Source organism: Semicossyphus pulcher, unplaced genomic scaffold (genome assembly GCF_022749685.1).
Source record: "Semicossyphus pulcher isolate SPU_LCO1_2020_fin unplaced genomic scaffold, fSemPul1.0.p SCAF_7, whole genome shotgun sequence".
Taxonomy (NCBI): domain Eukaryota; kingdom Metazoa; phylum Chordata; class Actinopteri; order Labriformes; family Labridae; genus Semicossyphus; species Semicossyphus pulcher.
In genome coordinates, this window is record NW_027211748.1 from 30,819,158 (window position 1) to 30,837,500 (window position 18,343).

Consider the following 18,343-nt stretch of genomic DNA (forward strand, 5'->3'; position numbering starts at 1 on the left):
GAGGTTCAGGGTGTGTCGGCCGCTCCGTCATCGCTGCAGCCTCAGGACAAACTTAACAAATGAAACAAGACAAAAAGCAGAGCTGCAGGCGCTGGTTTTATGTTCCTGCTGCAGGAGACACAGAAACAAAGAGAGCAGGACGCTCTGCTGCACACGGGCCTCCACTAACATTCAGTAAGACATCTAATATAGTCTGAATAATCATAAAGGAGCGTACAGCAGTCAGAGCACAGCTGTTCTGAACCTTTAATCAAAACCATCCAGATTTCAAAACCTCGCTTTTCCATTCAGGATCACATAATCCAGCTTCCTGTTGTCCTGGTTTTTCAAAGTAAAACTGGATTAAATCAACTTGATCCAGATACAGACTTTTTAAGATGACCATACCCAGCTCAAAATGAGACTACACACGACACACTTTGTCCACAGGGGGCGCCAAAATCCACCCACTGAAAGTTCCTCACAGCTGCTTTAAATGAAATGTTTCATGTTTGATGTTGACGCCGTCTGGAGGATTATTTTATCATTTTGTTACAGCCCTGCTGTCGTCGTTGTCTGCTCTGTCTCTGTTCAGACACAGTAGTCAGAACGTCTCCAGTCTAAACTCTGCTGTAAACATGTTGTTGTGTTTGACCAGTTGAGGTTTGATCCGATGAAAACGAAACTGGATCACCTGATCTGAACAAGCCGCTCAGCTCCAATCTGATCGCTGTAATCTGATCAGATGACTTCAGCAGGTTCCAGGTGGTGGAGACCAAAATGTCTCTGGATGCTAAAACCAATATGAGCGACAAACAGAGTGACAAAGTGTTGTGCTGCTAGGCTACGCTAACTAGCTCCAACATCCAGGTTATATGGTTGTAGTGTAGTACAGACACATTTTGCGTGACGTTTTGTTAACCAACACTTCCTGACAGCCATGCTGGTTGGCTGGTTGAATATCTTTCTGTGTCAAACATTGTTTTTTTATTCAGAAGACTTTTGGTTATTTAAGAAAATCCCTTCTTCTCTTCCTCCACTTGAAGCTGCTTCATCCCTCCTTTCAGTTTGTCGTTCTTCATTGCAGCACATAAAGGTTGATAAAGCTGCTCTGTCCTGTTTTATGATGTGTTGTGAACTTTGATTGGTTCCATTCAGCCTGTGCAGAGCGTCTCGGTCTGAATCAGGATCTGAATGTGACATGTGAATTAATCCTCGTGTGAGGGACAGAGAGGGAATTCACTGCTCGTCCATTTTTATCGTCCGTCCTGTGAAACGTCTTTGTGTCTTAGATTGTAAATATAATGGAAGAGTCCCAGTGAAGGTCCAGAACAACGCCCAGCTGTCACAACACACACACACACTCAGGCTGACGCACTGCAGCCTCATATCCTCTGACTGTGTGTGTGTGTGTGTGTGTGAATCACATGTGAGTAAGTGTGTCCCAGTATGTGCAGCGTGTCCAGGCCTGCAGTGGGAGAGGAGATAAAAGGCGTCTCTCTCAGGATTTGGATCAGATTTTATTTTGCGCTCTGAGGACATCTGATCAGATTTTTACGGATTCACTCGACATGAAGAGCAGCTGGATTTCTGTCCTCGCGCTGCTGACTGCAGTTTGTGCCGTCCAGGCCACCTACACACGCTTCTGTGAGTACCTGAGTGTTACCTGTTCTCTGCTTTCTCTCTGCGGCTTCAACCTGAGGCTGGAGGAGGTCAGCATCTCTGACATCTGCTGTGACAGTCACACCTTCTCCTCCTGAATGTGACCTCACTTCACTTCTTCTTCTGCGATTATTTCAGACAAAACTCTGAAAACAGAATTCTGTTTTTAAATTAAATCAAGATTTTGGAGCCGGGACCGTTTTTTTAAACTTACTGTCATAATAAAAGAAAAGTCATATAATTTAAAATCAGGAACATTTTAAGGAACAATATTTATGTTACAAGAGAGAATAGAGTCAATATGTTGAGACTGAAGTGGGATTTGACTCCGGTTAATTAAGTTATTAAAACTAAATTAAGTTTAAATTTTAATGTAGAAATGATTAGAATAAATTAGACGTGCAGAATAAAGTTAAAATGTTCGATTAAAGTGGAAATGTGGAGAATAAAGTGAATATTTCATTTTAAAGACATTACAGTGAGAATAGAGCGGAAAAGTAAAGATTTAAGAGAATAAATCAAAATCTAAAAGATTTAAGTTGAAAAGTCGGAAATAAAGTCAAACTGTTGAGAATAAATATTTCTCATTATTTATATATTTAATTTCACTTAATCAGGTTTTCAAATTCAGTCAAACTGTCGAGAATGAAGTTGATATTCTATTTTAGGAATAATGTCAAAAATAAATGATAAAATAAATTGTAAACAGTGAAGCCTAAAATGTGAAAATAAAGTTGATTTACGTTTTTGCTTTCTTCTAAAAATGTTAAAACAATCGTCTTATTTTTCTGGCACCAGATATCCTCCGTAGGATCTGTTGAATCAGAGCTTTTCATTCGGAGGTTTTAGCTGAGTTTCAGTTTCTGGTTGTTTCTCAACAAGTTTAACATTTAAACACAAACTGTGATTGAAGTGGATTCATAAATATAATAATATATATAACATAAATAATCAACCTGTAGAGAGTCGAAATGTAATGTTTGTTTTATAACGTGTCGAACAACAAGATCCGATCAGATAAAATCAAACTTGAGTGACAGGAACAGAGCAGAGAGGCCGACAGGAGGCACCAAATAAAAACTGACTCATGATGAAATAAAAAGTTTAAAGCTGACAACAATAACACATAACTTATATGGAAGCTCAACTCTGCCAAAACATGAAATGTGAGTAACAACATTTTAATGTTTTTATTGAGTCAGTTTTAAGAGATCAAACCTGACCTGTTTTCAAATCAACATTATAAACAGACTAATGATACGATTTCATGTCAAGCTAATAAAATTGTCAGAAATATTTGATACAAAACCAAAATTTAAACTTTGTTTAAATGATTGAAATTTAAGTCAAAATGATAAATCTCTAAAGTCATAATTCTGCGTTCTGTGAGGCTGTACGTTTATTTAAACGTGTTTTATAACGATTAAAAAAACATAAAATACAGACTGAAGAAGAACAAATACAAACATTTGTATCTGTTTTTTAGCACAGTTAATCTTCCATATATGAGACACGACAGCAGCTTCTATGATCTGTGAGCAGGGAGGCACCTGTGGGTGGGGCCGTCCTCCCCTCACCTGTGGGTGGGGCCGTCCTCCCCTCACCCGAACCTGAGCTGCCTCCCCCTCAGGGCGGGAAGTTATTACCAGCCGTGGTTATAATGACATGTTGAGAGTTCAGCTCCGTTCATGAGAGATGAGTGACAGCACAGAGGTTTTAATCTGTTTTAATAAAGTACAGTGTTTCAGGTTTACCTGTGCACAGGTAACTCTCACGTCTGAGTGTTAGAAGCTCAAACAGAAGAAAGGATCTGTAAAAAAAGGCATATATAAGATTGGAAAGCACATGATCCAGGTGTTACAGGTTTGTGTACGTCTGCCTGTGTGTCCTCCACACTAAGCGCAGGCATAATAACATGTTTATACCACGACGAGAGAGGAAGTACTCGTCTGGCCAACAATAAAAAGTCCAACATCATGCATCCCTGTTACAAAGTGAAGCCTTTAGTTTGGCTAAAAAACAAAAGGAACATTCACTTATTAACTTAACTTTAATGCTTTAGAAATCGAGAACATATACTGACTTATAAAATATCTTATATACAACAGAAATGACAATAAACACTATAATAAAGACGTGTGTAATGTTTATGGAAAGACTCCCTGAGAGACATTTAATAAATAACCTGTTATAATGCAAATGATGTTGAGCTGTAATCACTGTGTTTAACCACAGGTTACTTCCTGTCGCAGAAACATGGCCTTAGTTTCTGAGTGTGAAAAACTTTATTATTTAAGCTGCTAAAAGAAGACTTAAGATGAAGCTGAGACCAAACCTCTTACAGAATGTCGACATGTTTTCGTTTGGGGAAATCATATGACTTAATAATATTCCTCATCAGTCGGTGTTGCCTCCGCGCCCTCGGGGTATAAAAAACACTGGGTTGTGAAACTGTGTGGGCTCCTCAGATGTTTCCCTCCTGAGTTTTATGTTCATGGAGGAATCCTCTCAGACAGACACAAGTCGGAAACTGTCCCGTTAAAGCCACAATACCTGAGCTCATCACTGCCGGCGGCGCTCAGATGATCATTAAGTCCTATCACACAGTGAGTCACGGTGTATCACTGTCTGAGCGACTGCGAGCCACAGAGAGCGAGCTGGTGGAGTCTGAGTGATCCGAGACACAGGAGAAAACAGACACACCTTAAACACACCGCAGACTCCCTCTGGACGCTTACATGAGTCTGTGTGGAGGATAAATCACTGAATTCAAATGTTTTACTTTTGAAAACATCACAAACATGAACAATAGTCGACTTACTTCTGTTTGTACAAGGACATGTGACCTGCTAGCTACGTAGATAATGTGTTAGCTTAATGAAGTTAGATGATTTTAATCACTGAGAGCAAGACAAATAGAATTTGTCATGATTGCACGTTACATACTATTTATTAGATCACACTTTTTGATCTGGTGAACTGCTGACATTTTTAACATGATTATTGTGGCTGAAAACTTCTAAACTTACAGCAGAATTGATCATGTTTTTCTCTTTTGATGACGCTAGGCTAGCAGTTTCCCCTGCTTCTAGTCTTTGTGCTAAGCTAGGCTAAACACTTCTTTGACCTGTTTCTTTACTGGACACAGAGAAGAAACTGGAGATATTTTTACGCAAACTTCTGGACAACATCGAGGCATGTTAACACACTCTGATCAGTTCATCTGCACAGTTGAACTTAGTGCAGTCCACAATGGAGGAAGCTATTACACGAGAAGTTTATAGAACTGCTCACATAAGAGAGTTTGTAATAAGTTATGAGACACATGTCAGATGGCCTCATATATGCATAACTCTTTGTCCATTTAGCAATCAAGCTAGTTAGCTTGTTACTGTACCTTGTTTATAATTTTCAGCAAGCTAGCCAACTAAATTAACTTCATGTCCAGTTTGAATACAAGCTAGTTAGCTTGTTAATGTAATTTGTATTTCATTTTCAGAAAGGTACCTAATTGAACAAACTTATTGTCCAATTAACAATCATGCTAAAAAGCTACTGTTCATGGTAGTTAATTTAAGGCAAGCTAGACAACTGAATATTTATTTTATCCAGTTAGCAACCAGTCAGCTTACTACTGCAACTGGTTATTTATTTGCAGCAAGCTAGCTAACTGAATAAACTTAGTGTCCAGTAAGAAACCAAGCTAGTTACCTTGTTGGCCAACTGAAAAATGTATTGTCCAGTCAATCAAACTACATAGCTTACAAGTGTAACTGGTAGTTAGCCTATTTAAAGCAAACTAGCTAACCGAATAAACGTATTATCCAGTTATCAACCAAGCTAGTTAACTTTCTGCTGCATCTGGTAGTTTATTTGCAGAGCTAGCTAACTTTTAAGAAAGCTAGACAACTGAATGATGCAGTCAGAAACCGTGTTGGTTGGTTTGCCTCTGTAACTGATTAACTCTTCCATCTCACTTTCCCTCATGTAATTACATTTAAATACTGTTTATGGGTGTGACATGTCTTGTCTTTGGTAACAGCAGTAACAAGCAGAAGCCTGTTGGAGCTCTGTGAGGAGTTCAAATGGAGCTTTAAGGCAGCGGGCGTCTCACTGCTGTGTCTTGGTGTTTGTCAGAGCTGTGATGTGTGCGCTCGCTGCAGGCACACCTCTGTGTGGTAGGCGAGGCGTTGGCTGGTTTGGGTGGGACTCTGTGGAGTCTTCAGATTTGTCTGCAGGGCTTCAGTCCGGGAGGTGCAGCTCTCTCTGGGATTTCTGAACAAACCACAACAGATACGCGGAGCTTCACTGTAAACATTTGTAATGCTCTCGATGGTCAGGGTAAAGCTCCGTGGGATCAGGTTGTCTCTTATTACACCTTCAGGACTTACTGTGGATAATCCTTTTCCTCTAGATTTAAATGACCCTCAGACGTCTCCAAGACCTTTCGTTAAGGAAAGAACAGGAGATTAGATAAATAATCTGTACATTTGTCACAGACCATTTTTGTATAAAGGGATAAAGACTGCAGCCTGTACAGGTGCTAGTAGGGATGTAAACGTGTTATATTGTCCATGTGGTGAGTTGGTCACCTGGTTCTGCAGTACTTCACATCTATTTTAAAGCATTCAGCAAACAGTAACAGACCTTTTAATTTACCAATAACAGCAGTTCTAGCATTTTCAACACCAGGGACAGAATTACAACACAGAGCACTGAGAGAAGAAGCCTTCAGCGTATCGCAGAAGGCTCTGAGCTAAAGTTTCTCCTTCTGAATCAGGGCAGAGTTCACCTGTGATTAGTTAACTCAAACAAGCACAGGTATGCTTGTTGCTCCTCCCAGAGCTCAACAGGGTCGTGTCAGACAAGGAAGACTTTCAACAACAGTATTAGTAAAGACATAAAAGCAGAGGTTAAGTCACCACAAAGCAGAACATTCACAAGATAAAGGAGGATTAAAAATAAACCTTTGACTTTGTGAAATCCTGCCTGGGTGTTTTCATTAATACTGGTCTAATGTTGTGTACGGTTTGTCCTGCATGCTTCATGTATTTTATGCCACTAACTTTTTACTCCAACACCATCACGACACTGTCTGTATATCAATGTTTTGTTTTTGCACCAGCTGTTGTTGTGTTCTTTTTTTAGGGAGCCTATTTTAACATCTGGCCAGGCTACAGATGTAAACTAGCCTTTTGGCTAACTCTGGCATAGTTACAGAAATGTTGATTAATATGCATTGTCCCTTAATAAATAAAACAACCAGGAGAGACACCAAGGTTCTGCCAACATAAACAATTATGTAAATCAAAGTGTAAATAAAAATAAGCTCACCTTTACCGCCCTGTCTTCTTCTACAGCGAAGCTGCGATGCAGCTGTAACGGGAGGTCTCGGTACTGCCTCCCGGACGCCTGGGGCCTGCACTGTCTCGACTGCCAGGGAAACACTGAAGGCCGGCACTGCGAGCGCTGCAAGGCCGGCTTCTACCAAGAGGGGGCAGCACTGAGCTGCACACGCTGCCGCTGCAACGCCACAGGTGAGCTAGCATAGCAAATACCTCTCCTTAAAACAATCCAGCAGTCTGCTCAGACTCATCCATCATGTTGGACTCTCCTCTTGTTTCTTTGCCTCCAGGTTCTGTCAGTGCCACATGTGACAGCAGGGGGCGCTGCAGTTGCAAAGAAGGCGTCACAGGAGACAAATGTAACCGCTGCCCAGACGGACCGATCGGACCAAACGGCTGCTCGCAAAGGTGATAAACACGTCAACTTCATTCGATTTCAGTCTTCTTCTGGTTTCTGTGATTGATTTTGACAGCAGGATATTTTTGGGGTCTAACTTCCTGTTTGTCGTTATGTTTCCAGCCGTCAGACCAGAGAGGATTCTGGGAGTCAGAGTCTCCCTTGTTTCTGTTACGGCCACAGCAGCAAGTGTTCGGCTCAGTCCACTTACTCCGTCCATGATATCACCTCCACCTTCACCAATGGTAACCTTTCACCTCTCCACTTCACAATAAAAGCACAAGAGTGATTTCTGTTTACATTTCAAAGTAAAAGACTGACTGTGTTGTGTTTTCAGGTCCAGATGGGTGGAAGACGGCGACAGTGCAGGGCGTCACCCCCGATGATGTTCACTTCCGCTGGTCACCAACAAAGCAGGACCTGGAGGTGATCTCCAAAAACAGCCTGCCAGTTTACCTGTATGCCCCAGGTGAGAACAAACCCCGCCTCCTTTTTCCTCCTTCAATCATCTCTTCCTGCTTTCTTCTTCTTCTTCTCCTTTCCATTTCTGTCCTCCGTCCTGACCAGGCGTGTTTCTCTCCTGCAGCTCCTTACCTGGGGAATCAGTTGCTGAGTTACGGTCAGAACTTTTCCTTCTCGCTGCGTCTGGACCGCGGCGTGCGACACCCGTCCACCAGTGATGTGATCCTGGAAGGTTCCGGTCTGAGAGTCGGCGCCTCGCTGGGCGACCTGCGATCCATTGTCCCCTGTGGACAAAAGATCAGCTACAGTTTCAGGTAAGAAAAAAAGAAGTCTGATCCTATAGAAGTCTATGAGAACATGCTCCTCCTCCTCTCCTGATGTATTCCCTCAGTAAACATGTTCCTGATGAGTTTATGGTCTCAGTCTCTAGTTTCAAGTCTTCTTCAACACAGCATGATGTTCATTTAGTCACTGATGCTCCCATTGAGAGTCACACAGACCAGGAAGAGGGGAGGGGTTAGGGCGGGGCTACCTGTCAATCAGCAATGAAAGTCTCCTCTAATGTTGACTGACTGACTCCAAGAAAACAAGATGGTAACAGATTTAATGCCAAACACGAGGCTTCAAAATAAAAGTCCACAAACCAACGAAGACTTTTCACAGTCTGTCCACCTCACTGTTCCAACTCAAATCTTATTGCTTCACTCAGGTGTGAACATTCCTTCGTGTTGAGTCGAGGAATCCTTGTTTTGTAATCAGAGCGTGTAGAAACAGGAAGAATCCTCACACAAACAGAGCCTCTGGTTCTGCTCGGCAGAGACAGGTCGCTCCGTTTATCCTCCTGTGAATACAAACTCATTTAACTTGCTGCGCTGCAAGACAGCTGACAGCGACGTCTACCTGCTCGCTCGTTTTACTCACATTTATCACAAATTTATTGATCTTAATCAGTTTTCAGAAGGTCTTTATTGTTTGACATTTTATTTACCACGTTGTGGGACATGAAGGAGGATGTTTAGAGTGAGCAAGAAGAGGAGATACATACAGAGTGGATTTAAAGCACTCAGAGGACGAAGGTCCTGTCTGAGCCTCTCAGTAATAACATGCACATTAACAGCAGCTAACATGAGTCAGAGAGTTAAAGTGTGACCTCCTCTGTCGTTCTGATGGACAGACTGGACGAGCGGCCCGGCAGCAGGTGGAGGCCTCAGCTCTCCTCCCTCCAGTTCCAGACGCTCCTGCAGAACCTGACGGCCGTCAAGATCAGAGCGACATTCGGAGACAACGGTGAGCGTCCTTCTTTCTTCTTCAGGTCTTTCCTTATTATTTCCTCTCTGTGTAGCAAACAGTCCGATTCTTTAGTTTCAGACGTTTGTCGGTTTGAACTGGTCCAGGAGGACAACAGGCTGGGAATGAGTCACATCTTCTTCTGGATAGAGCTCGTTACCATGAGTCAGTTTCTGGGTCTTGATTGTATTTGTCTTTCAGGACGAGGTTACCTCGACAATGTGAAGCTGGTGTCGGCTCGGCGTGGAGAAGGTGTCCCGGCCCGCTGGGTTCACACCTGCAGCTGCCCCCCGGGGTACGAGGGCGACTTCTGCGAGCAGTGCTCAGCCGGATTCAGACGCAGGACCCCCGCAGACGGAGCCCTCAGCCCCTGTGAGCCCTGCAGCTGCAGAGGAGGCAGCTGCGACCCGCAGACCGGAGACTGTTACTCTGCTGACGAGACGCCCGGAGACCTCAGCTGCTCCGAGGGCTTCTACAGGGACCCCTGGCAGCTCCGCACCTGTGTCAAGTGTCCCTGCCCGGACGGAGTGTCCTGCTCGCTGGCTGCTGGTTCACTGCAGCCCCAATGTGACCGCTGCCCCCCCGGAACCACAGGTACGCCCAGGACTGTTAGACACCTGATTCTGACTGGAATGATCAGTTTAATCTAAGAGATCATTTTCAGATAGTTTCTTGTTTGAGCCCCGGAGCACCCACAGCTCCGGCACATCTTTACCCTGAGCCCAAAGATTACTGGCCTTCCTCTCTGCCGTAACCTTCAGAGCAACCAATGAGCTGACAGTGATCTATGACGTAACATGAGAGTGAGGCATGATGGGAAAGAAAGACATCTGAAGATTTAGCGCCCTGCTCCTGAAATGTGATGTGATGTAGTTAGTATAACATGTGTAACATGATAATCATGTGTGTGTCTCCCGTCAGGTTTCAGCTGTGACGTCTGTCAGGAAGGTTTTTATGGAAACCCTGCAGGGGGCGCCGGTGTGCAGACACCCTGCAGGCCGTGCCAATGTAACGGACACATCGACGTCAGCGTGGCGGGAAGCTGCGACCGCAGCAGCGGCAAGTGTTTGAAGTGTGTGAACAACACGAGGGGGCCGAGCTGTGAGGAGTGTGAGCGAGGTTACTACCGCAGCCGAGAGAGCGACGCCTGCAAACGTGAGAACGACTTCACAGCACGGACACTCTCACACCTCTGATCATGCATCTATCCTCCTTATCAAGACAACATGTGATTCCCTCTCTGTGCTAGCGTCTATACATACATGTTTTTAACCCCAGACTCTGTAAAAGTGTCCTCATTTTCACCGTTTCAGCTCCATTACAGGACTAAAGGTCAAAAACACGTAAAAGGACTTTCTTCTTTTGGTCCTTATTGATACAAACTTATCACAATCATTTCACCATATCGTTCTCATTTACGTTTCCCCGGAGCTTTCGGCCTGATGGTGAGCTGAACTCTGTGAGTATGAAGGTCATTAATGGTTTCTTCTCTTGTTTGGTGTCCTAGCGTGTGACTGTGACCTTCAGGGCTCAGAGTCCAGACAGTGTGATGATCTGGGTCGCTGTCAGTGCAGACCGGGCTTCGAGGGTCTCAGGTGCCATCGGTCCAACTGTCCCACCTGCTTCAGCCCCATCAAGGCAAAGGTACAGCTGAGGACGAGTCTGTAGTTAACTTCTAGGATTAAACACGAGTGAATGTAGATCTGTGCAGATTATAACGTACAGCCTGGGTATGATTCTGTGTAAATGTGTCCTCTGCGCTCAGATGGAGACCTACGCTGCCAAACTGAAGGATCTGGAGTCTCAGTTCTCAGACATGAGGGGAGACGTGAAGCCAGCCCCTGGTGCTGACATGGAGGCTGCTCTGAGAGCCGTCGAGGAGCTGGTGGAGGACCTGCAGGACGACTCCGAGCTGCTCGCAGGTGAGACAAGACTCCAAACACACTATCTGTCATGTTTAGATCAGAGATCCTGTCGTTGGATCATCGTTGACTACACGTGTGGTGACCACATGACCTCCTGTGTCCAACAGGACTGGAGAAGAACCTGCAGAAACGTCTGTCCTCTATCAGCAAGAGTCAGCTGGCCGAGGGGCAGGACATCCAAAACATCGCCGACGCAGCCGACGACATCAGACAACAGCAGCAGACGTACAAGACGAAGGTGGACGAGGTTCAGACCCTGATGGAGGACCTGAAACGCAAACTGGAGCAGGCCAAGGCCGACCTCAGATCAGCTGTAAGAGCTCAGAACTAAAATGATGCTGTACTCGAGTGAAAGCAACATTTAGACAGAACGAAATCTTCAATGTAAAGGAGCAAAGTGTTGATGTGTTCCCATCGATTACAAATACCAAACTGTAGAGTTGGGCTGCTCCTTCAGGGTGGTACACTCAGTCAGTTCCCCCGGCAGTCTGAGCTCTACCTCCCTTACCTTAGGTAATGAAGGAGGCTGGTGGATCCAGGTGATGTTTAATGGGTGAAGCAGGTAGAGAGAGCCCAGACAGCTCACTGTTTATAGTCAGCTCCTCCTGAGACTTGTTTGTGATCTGATGGCTTTACCGAGGTAGTGACTGAGTGTGAATCATTAAATAAACAGATTAATAACAGTGAAGAGAAAGGTGCTTTGAGCCTGCTGGCGGTGAGGCCTGTTACTATGATGTGATGTGATGATGATTTGACTGGCAGGTGTACTCTCCTCTAAAACATCCTTTGTCTCCTCCTTCCTGTCAGGAGTTTCCTCTTGGAGATGCTCCGCTGGGATCAAACCTCCTCTCCTCTTTGGTGAAAACAGCCACCAGTCTGGCTGACACGTAAGTCCACCATCTTTGATTTATGCTGTTGTTTATGATAAAAGATCCTTTACAGCATGTTTGAGATGTTTGTGTCTTCACCATTTCCTGTCTGTCCGTCCTGCAGACACCAGACCAAGGCAGACGTTGTGGAGCGAACGGCCAACGGCGCTCTGAGCGACTCGGAGAAGAGTCTGGCTCTGGTCCGGACTCTCATGAACAAAGAGAACAAGGTCAAAGAGCTAATTGGAGACCTGAAAACCAAGTGAGTCACTTCTGTCAGGCTGTCCGAGGCCGCTGGGACTCCTCACTGTCCTGCTCCTCGTTTTAAACACAAGGATCATGGGACTAATGGGACGATCTCCTGGTGTCTGATTTTATACTCAAACTAATGTCGTCCATGTTGGTTCAGGTACGATCAGACCTCAGCTCGGGTGAAGGGTTTGGAGAACCAGGCGATCCGGCTGAGCGGTGACGCCAAAGGCGAGAGCAAGATGGCGGAGGGCATGCTGAAAGACATCAGCAACATGGAGCGAGGCATCCCACCCTCCCTGAAGGTACCTGCTTTAGAAATCAAGAGATCCATGTGTAGGCTCTCATCCTGTAAAGTGTATCTAACCCCGTGTTCTCCCATCATGCTCAGGAGGGGGTGGACGCCATGGTTTCCAGGTTGGACGGTCTAAAGGACGCGGTGGACATCCCAGGCTTGGAGGCTCTGCAGGACGGACTGCAGCAGGACAAGATCGCAGCACAGGACCTGCTGACCAAGGGCAAGGCCGGCCAGAAGGTACTGAAGGATTGTGGGAAACTAGTCCAACATTTCAATTTCAAATGAATGAACCATGACCTGGATGACCTTGAACCTTCACAGACACGTCTAACATTTAGATGGAACACGTTCAACCAAGCAGTCAGACACCTGTTGTACCTCACTCTGAACCGTAGACCGTAAGAAGTGGGAAAGCCAATATGACGTCACATGTTGGATTTTGGACCTCTGCTTCTGAAGCCTTGAGTTTTGGCTGACGCCATCTTGGTTTTAGTTATTACCGTATTTATTCTATTTCTGGGTGTTAATTATTAGAGAACAATCTGTAATCAAAATGATCTTCCTGATAAAATTCATAGACGACTCTCAGAGTCTTTTAGTGCAACCGAACACTGAACGAGATTTTTCAGTTGTCCGTGGGAGGGGCTTGTCAGTCACAGGTAGCCCCGCCCTAAATCCGCCCCTGCTTTATGCTCCATTACACCAAGACCGAAGTAAACGGGCGTGTAATAAACTCATGATGTGAGTTGTGACTCATTAATGTGGTTTCTCTCCGCAGGACTTCAACAAGCTGTTCGACAGGGTCAACGTCGCCAAGGCCAAAACAGAGGGCGCTCTTGACCGCATCAACGGCAACATCAATGAGCTGGACAACACCCTGAACAACCTGAGAGGTACACACACACACACACACACACACACACACACACTCATACACACACTGATGAAGCGACACACACTCTCGGTTTTCTCTGACTGAATGTGACTCCTCCTCTTCCTCCGCAGGCTTCGACCAGCAGATCAACGGGGCCTTTGCTATGTCCGAGGACGCCATCGGTCGTCTCCCCAGCATCAGTGACATCATCCAGCAGGCCGTCAGCAAGAATGGCGACACGCAGTCCGCCCTGGGAGAAGTGACCGAGGGCTACAACAATGCACTGGGAACCATCGATGTGCTGGAGAACCTGGTCAACGGTCTGGAGGTAACAAACATCGACACTCTTAATGGAAGATTAGAAATGAATAGGAATAATCATCAGGCGAGGGGATGGATTTCAGTTTCCACAGAGGATGTCTGAATTTACTCGTTAAACTTACTCGTTAAACGAGTTCTTTCAAAGTTTGAAAAGTTTTCTCGGCTGCTGTTTGGTTTGATTCCAGTTTGGGACGTCCGCTCTGTGCTGACTGAGAGTTTTGTCTTTATTCCTCAGGGATCACTTGGAGCTTTGCCGTCTCATGCTGGTCTGCTGAATGAAGCCACCAAACTAAACAAAGACGCAAAGGATCTGAAGACGAAGGCGGGCAGAGCAGCTGGAGACCTGGCCTTTGAGCTGGATGCGGCCCACAGGCTGGAGGCTGACGCCGAGCAGGTAAACTGTCAGCACTGTCTGAGAGCCGAATGAAACCAAGATCATTTACTTTACTTGTAATGAGGGTTTCTACTTTTTTACATTGGTACTTTTACTCTGATTAAGCATCTGAATGCTTCCTCCACCTCTGTAACAAACCGTGGACCAAAGCTAAATGGTGTTAATGTTTCGTCTGCAGGCTGCTGCTGGAGCGACGGGAGCTTTTAACAACGCCAAACAGACCAGAGACGCTGTGAGAGACAGTCTGAGAGACATCAACAGTCTGCTGGCCAACATGAGTGAGTATCAGCTTCAGATTATTCAATGGCTCATCTGTTGGGGTTTTCTCTTGTTGATTTTACTCACTGATTTTACTGCCTGGATCAACAGTTTGATCAGTTATTTGTTGTGTTTTAGTGTGACTTCGTTGTTTAAAATGGTTTGTTCGGATTTAAAACTATATTTCTGAAACACACAAGAAGACAAACAAGATAACCATCACAGGCAGCAGCAGAGCAGCAGCTCCTGTGTCCTGTGAGCTTAAATCAGTGTTTTTCTGAATGGAGTCTGGTGTGTGTGCAGAGAGCGATGTAACGTCTGTGTGTGGTTAAAACAATCATCTTCCTCTGTAACAAAAAGGTCTATCTCTGTAGGGATCCTTTCTGTCATGTTGTCACACACTTAGAATAACAATCTGAGCCTGTCAGTGGAAACAACAAGAACTTTTAGTGGACGACCTTTGACCCATCAAGGATTATGTTGCAGCCATTACAGCCTGTTTCACTGCTGCAGGATGAACACATCTACTGCAGACACTCACACACTGTCCCGTTGGTCATTTAGACTTTAAAATATGTCAAATTAGGGCCTAGAATTCAAAAAAGAAAACAAGTGTAGAGCGGAGTTGTGTTAGACTACCTGAGCTTCAGGTGCAGGAGATAAAGATGCTTCATCACAGAGACAAAATGTGTAACGGCCTAATGATAATAAAACCTCAGATCAGAACCATAAACAAATGCCGACTCTGCTGATGTTATGTTATGTCACTGATGGGTCAAACCTCCCTCCTCCATGCAGCGTGTTAGCATGTAGCTTTAGCTCCTTGTTGTGCCTCTCTCTGACTCTCTGCACCTGTCCTCCTCAGACCAGCCCGGTGCTGTGGATGAAAAGCAGCTGAAGCAGCTGGAGGACTCGCTGGCTGACACCCAGAGAGACGTGGAGGACAATCTGATGCCTCGGCTCAGGGGCATGGAGCACCAGGAGGGGGCCCAGCGACGCCGGCTGAACGGCATTAACCTGGACATCGACACCATCCTGAAGGACATCACTAACCTGGAGGACATCCTGAAGGCCGTGCCCAAACACTGCTACAACAGCCCACCCATCGAGGAGCCCTAAGGACCCCCACGTTACTGCACCTGCTGCCGAGTTCTGGCTCCACAGAGTCCTGATCCACAACAAATCCCTGCCCCCCGGACAATATCCACAAAGAGCTGAGCACAAAGTGTCTGTGTCATCAGTGCGTTTCTGAGTGATCGGCCTGTCAGGACATCTTCCAACTTATAACCACAACAACTTATTACAACGAAAAATGTGTTATAACAGTTTTAAAACTGTATTTATATTTCATCTTTCCGGAACAAGATTACAAAGTGCTAAAATAGATGAGACAGATTTAAAGGACAACCCCATAAAAATAAACCCTCTGACAGTTCGTCCAGGTGCTTAAATACAGGTACGGTGTGAGAAGAAGTTGAACGTTAAAATTCAGCCTTTGTTAGATCATTTTTAACTTGTAAATGTTTCCAACAGACTAAAACATAAACCAAAGATCCTCCACAGCTTCTTCTCAGCTCTCGTCTCAAAGCTCAATGTTTTAATTCAAGAGGAGTTCACTCTGACACGTCTTAATACTTCACTTTTAAATAAATATGAATCTTGTCTAATTAAGTTTTATTTTTCATTTTTTGTGCTCAGAGTTGAACCAAACTTTACCCTGCCGATGTGACATGTGACCTTTAGTGTTTTGGGGGAACCAGTCTGAGGATCAGTTCACCAAAATCTCACTGTGACACTCGGATGCTGCGTTCATGTCATGTTGGAGTCACAGGAATTATCAGTTTCTGACTCGTTAACACTGTTTGTGTCAAAGCCCGTCGATTCGTCCGTCACCGAGGCTCATTAAATGTTGAACAATGATGGAACTTTTAGTAACACAGGACCTGAACGCAGCATTACAGCTCGTTGTTTTTTCTATTTAACACTCAAAGACAGATTTTCTTTCAAACACATTAAAATGAGACACTGAAACACATCGGCCACTGATGAACGACGACACTCTCAGGTCGTTCAGTGTAAAAATAATCTCATTCAGAACTCGTATCACACCTGATGAGCGGGCGGACTCTGTGTTTGTGGGTCTACATTCTGATAATGATGTGATTTATGTTTGAATGTAAAAGTATTATATTTATAACTGTACATACAGTCCATCAGGTTTTTTATCATTGTTTTATTTGTCTTTGTGTCTTCAGAGTCCTTCATGTGGCCGACCAGCAGATATATTTGTGTTATAACTGCTATTCAATAAAATGCTGCACTTTTTTCTGATTTACAACATTTTCTTGTCTCATTATTTATTTATTTTAAAATATTTATATATCAGATATTTCTATATGAAGACATCTACTTAAACACGGATCGTCTTACAGTTTCTTGTGCTCCTTTTTGATCCCCGAACATGTCATGTCCTCTGAAACTTTATTTAACCCTCCGACTTCGTCTTAATTCCCATCCTAATTGGTTGTTAAGGACAAAAATGTCCACCTCCCATAAAACTACATAAAAAATACAGATTAATATATTTTTTCTACTTTTTTCTGCATAAATCTCTCAAACAACTTCAGTCCTTCTCAAAACTAAACATTCAATAATTTTGAGAAGTTTTTAACCCTTTAAATGCCTGTTTGATTACTCGATATCACTGTTATTATTTATGAAAAAAAGCAAAAAAATTTGCTATTTTCCATATAACAAATGTTGGGTGGCTGGGGCATTTTTTTTTTATCAGTCTTGGATATGTCAAGGATTAACCAAAATATTGACTTTGATGCATTATTAGTTTTTGTGTAGCATCAGATTTAAAATTTACTACCCTATTTAGACATTATGGACAAAAATGTCCACTTACAAGAACTGCTATAAAAATAGTACAGATTAATATTTTTTTTCTGCTTTTTGGGTTAAATCTTTTGATCAACTTCAGTCCTGATCAAAACTATCAAATATTGAATAATTATCAGGATTTTAACCCTTTAAATGCCAGTTTGAAAAATGAAAATCATATTTCTTGTGAAATAACACACAAAAAATGGGCTATTTTCCATATAACAAATGTTGGGTGGCTGGGGCATTTTTGTTTAATCGGTCTTGGATATGTCAAGGATTAACCAAAATATTGACGTTGATGCATTATTAGTTTTTGTGTAGCATCAGATTTAAAATTTACTACCCTATTTAAAAGTTAAGGACAAAAATGTCCCATTAACTCCCATTCAAACCACATATTTTTATCTCAAAGCCATTGCTGATTATAATCATGCATTCTGTAATGTTAGGGTTTCATTTTTGAGAAAAATAGTAAAATCTGTCATTTTTACTGTTCACCTCTAAAATCAGCCATTTACTCATTATAGGCCTATGCACACAATTCTTGTTATTTCTTGGTGATAAAACATATGTAAAATACTGCAGTAATACTATTTCCACTTTTTTTCCACGTTTCCACTGAAATAATTTTTAAATCAGCATCAGATCTTTCAATTCTTATTTATTTTACATATTTGAACATTCAAATTGAACATTCAAAACAGAACAATATGTTACAAAAAATAAAATGGATGTACAAATGATGAAAATAAACTGTGTGTGTGCGTGTGTGCAGAAAAAAGATGGATGTGCAAATTATGTAAACAAACTATATACATTTTAACTTTTAGAACAATTTATAGAACAAAAAGTGTGTGTGTGTGTGCGCGTGTGTGTGTGTGTGTGTGTGTGTGTGTGTGTGTGTGCACCGTCAGCAGCTCCAGCAGCTCCAAAAAGAGGGGGCTGTGCTCAATTTGCACAGGAAAAAAAAAAAAAATCTACACCTGTTGCATCAGGTGTGACAACTTTGTGTGCAAAGAGCACACAGTCTCATGCTGCAAGTTCTGCTGGGAGGACTAATCTTGCCTCCACACACACACGCGCACACGCACGCATGCACGCACGCACGCACACACACACACACACACACACACA

At 43.6% G+C, this 18,343-nt stretch overlaps 1 protein-coding gene across 2 annotated transcripts; it reads left to right on the forward strand.

The window, feature by feature from the left end:
* The first annotated feature begins 1,521 nt into the window (after positions 1-1,521).
* On the forward strand, positions 1,522-16,649 carry lamc2 (laminin, gamma 2). Of its 2 annotated transcripts, none has more exons than XM_069685410.1 (21): positions 1,522-1,626; positions 7,002-7,178; positions 7,277-7,394; positions 7,507-7,628; positions 7,721-7,852; positions 7,970-8,159; positions 9,020-9,132; positions 9,334-9,726; positions 10,054-10,287; positions 10,640-10,776; positions 10,898-11,054; positions 11,165-11,370; positions 11,865-11,944; positions 12,051-12,188; positions 12,336-12,480; positions 12,567-12,710; positions 13,252-13,366; positions 13,479-13,675; positions 13,904-14,062; positions 14,241-14,340; positions 15,186-16,649. In XM_069685410.1, the coding sequence occupies exons 1-21, from the start codon at positions 1,551-1,553 to the stop codon at positions 15,437-15,439; spliced, it is 3,387 nt and encodes a 1,128-aa protein (XP_069541511.1). In that variant the 5' UTR covers positions 1,522-1,550; the 3' UTR covers positions 15,440-16,649. The 2 variants fall into 2 exon arrangements, with proteins under 2 accessions (XP_069541511.1, XP_069541512.1); XM_069685411.1 differs by having other exon boundaries at positions 12,570-12,710.
* The last annotated feature ends 1,694 nt before the right edge of the window (positions 16,650-18,343 follow it).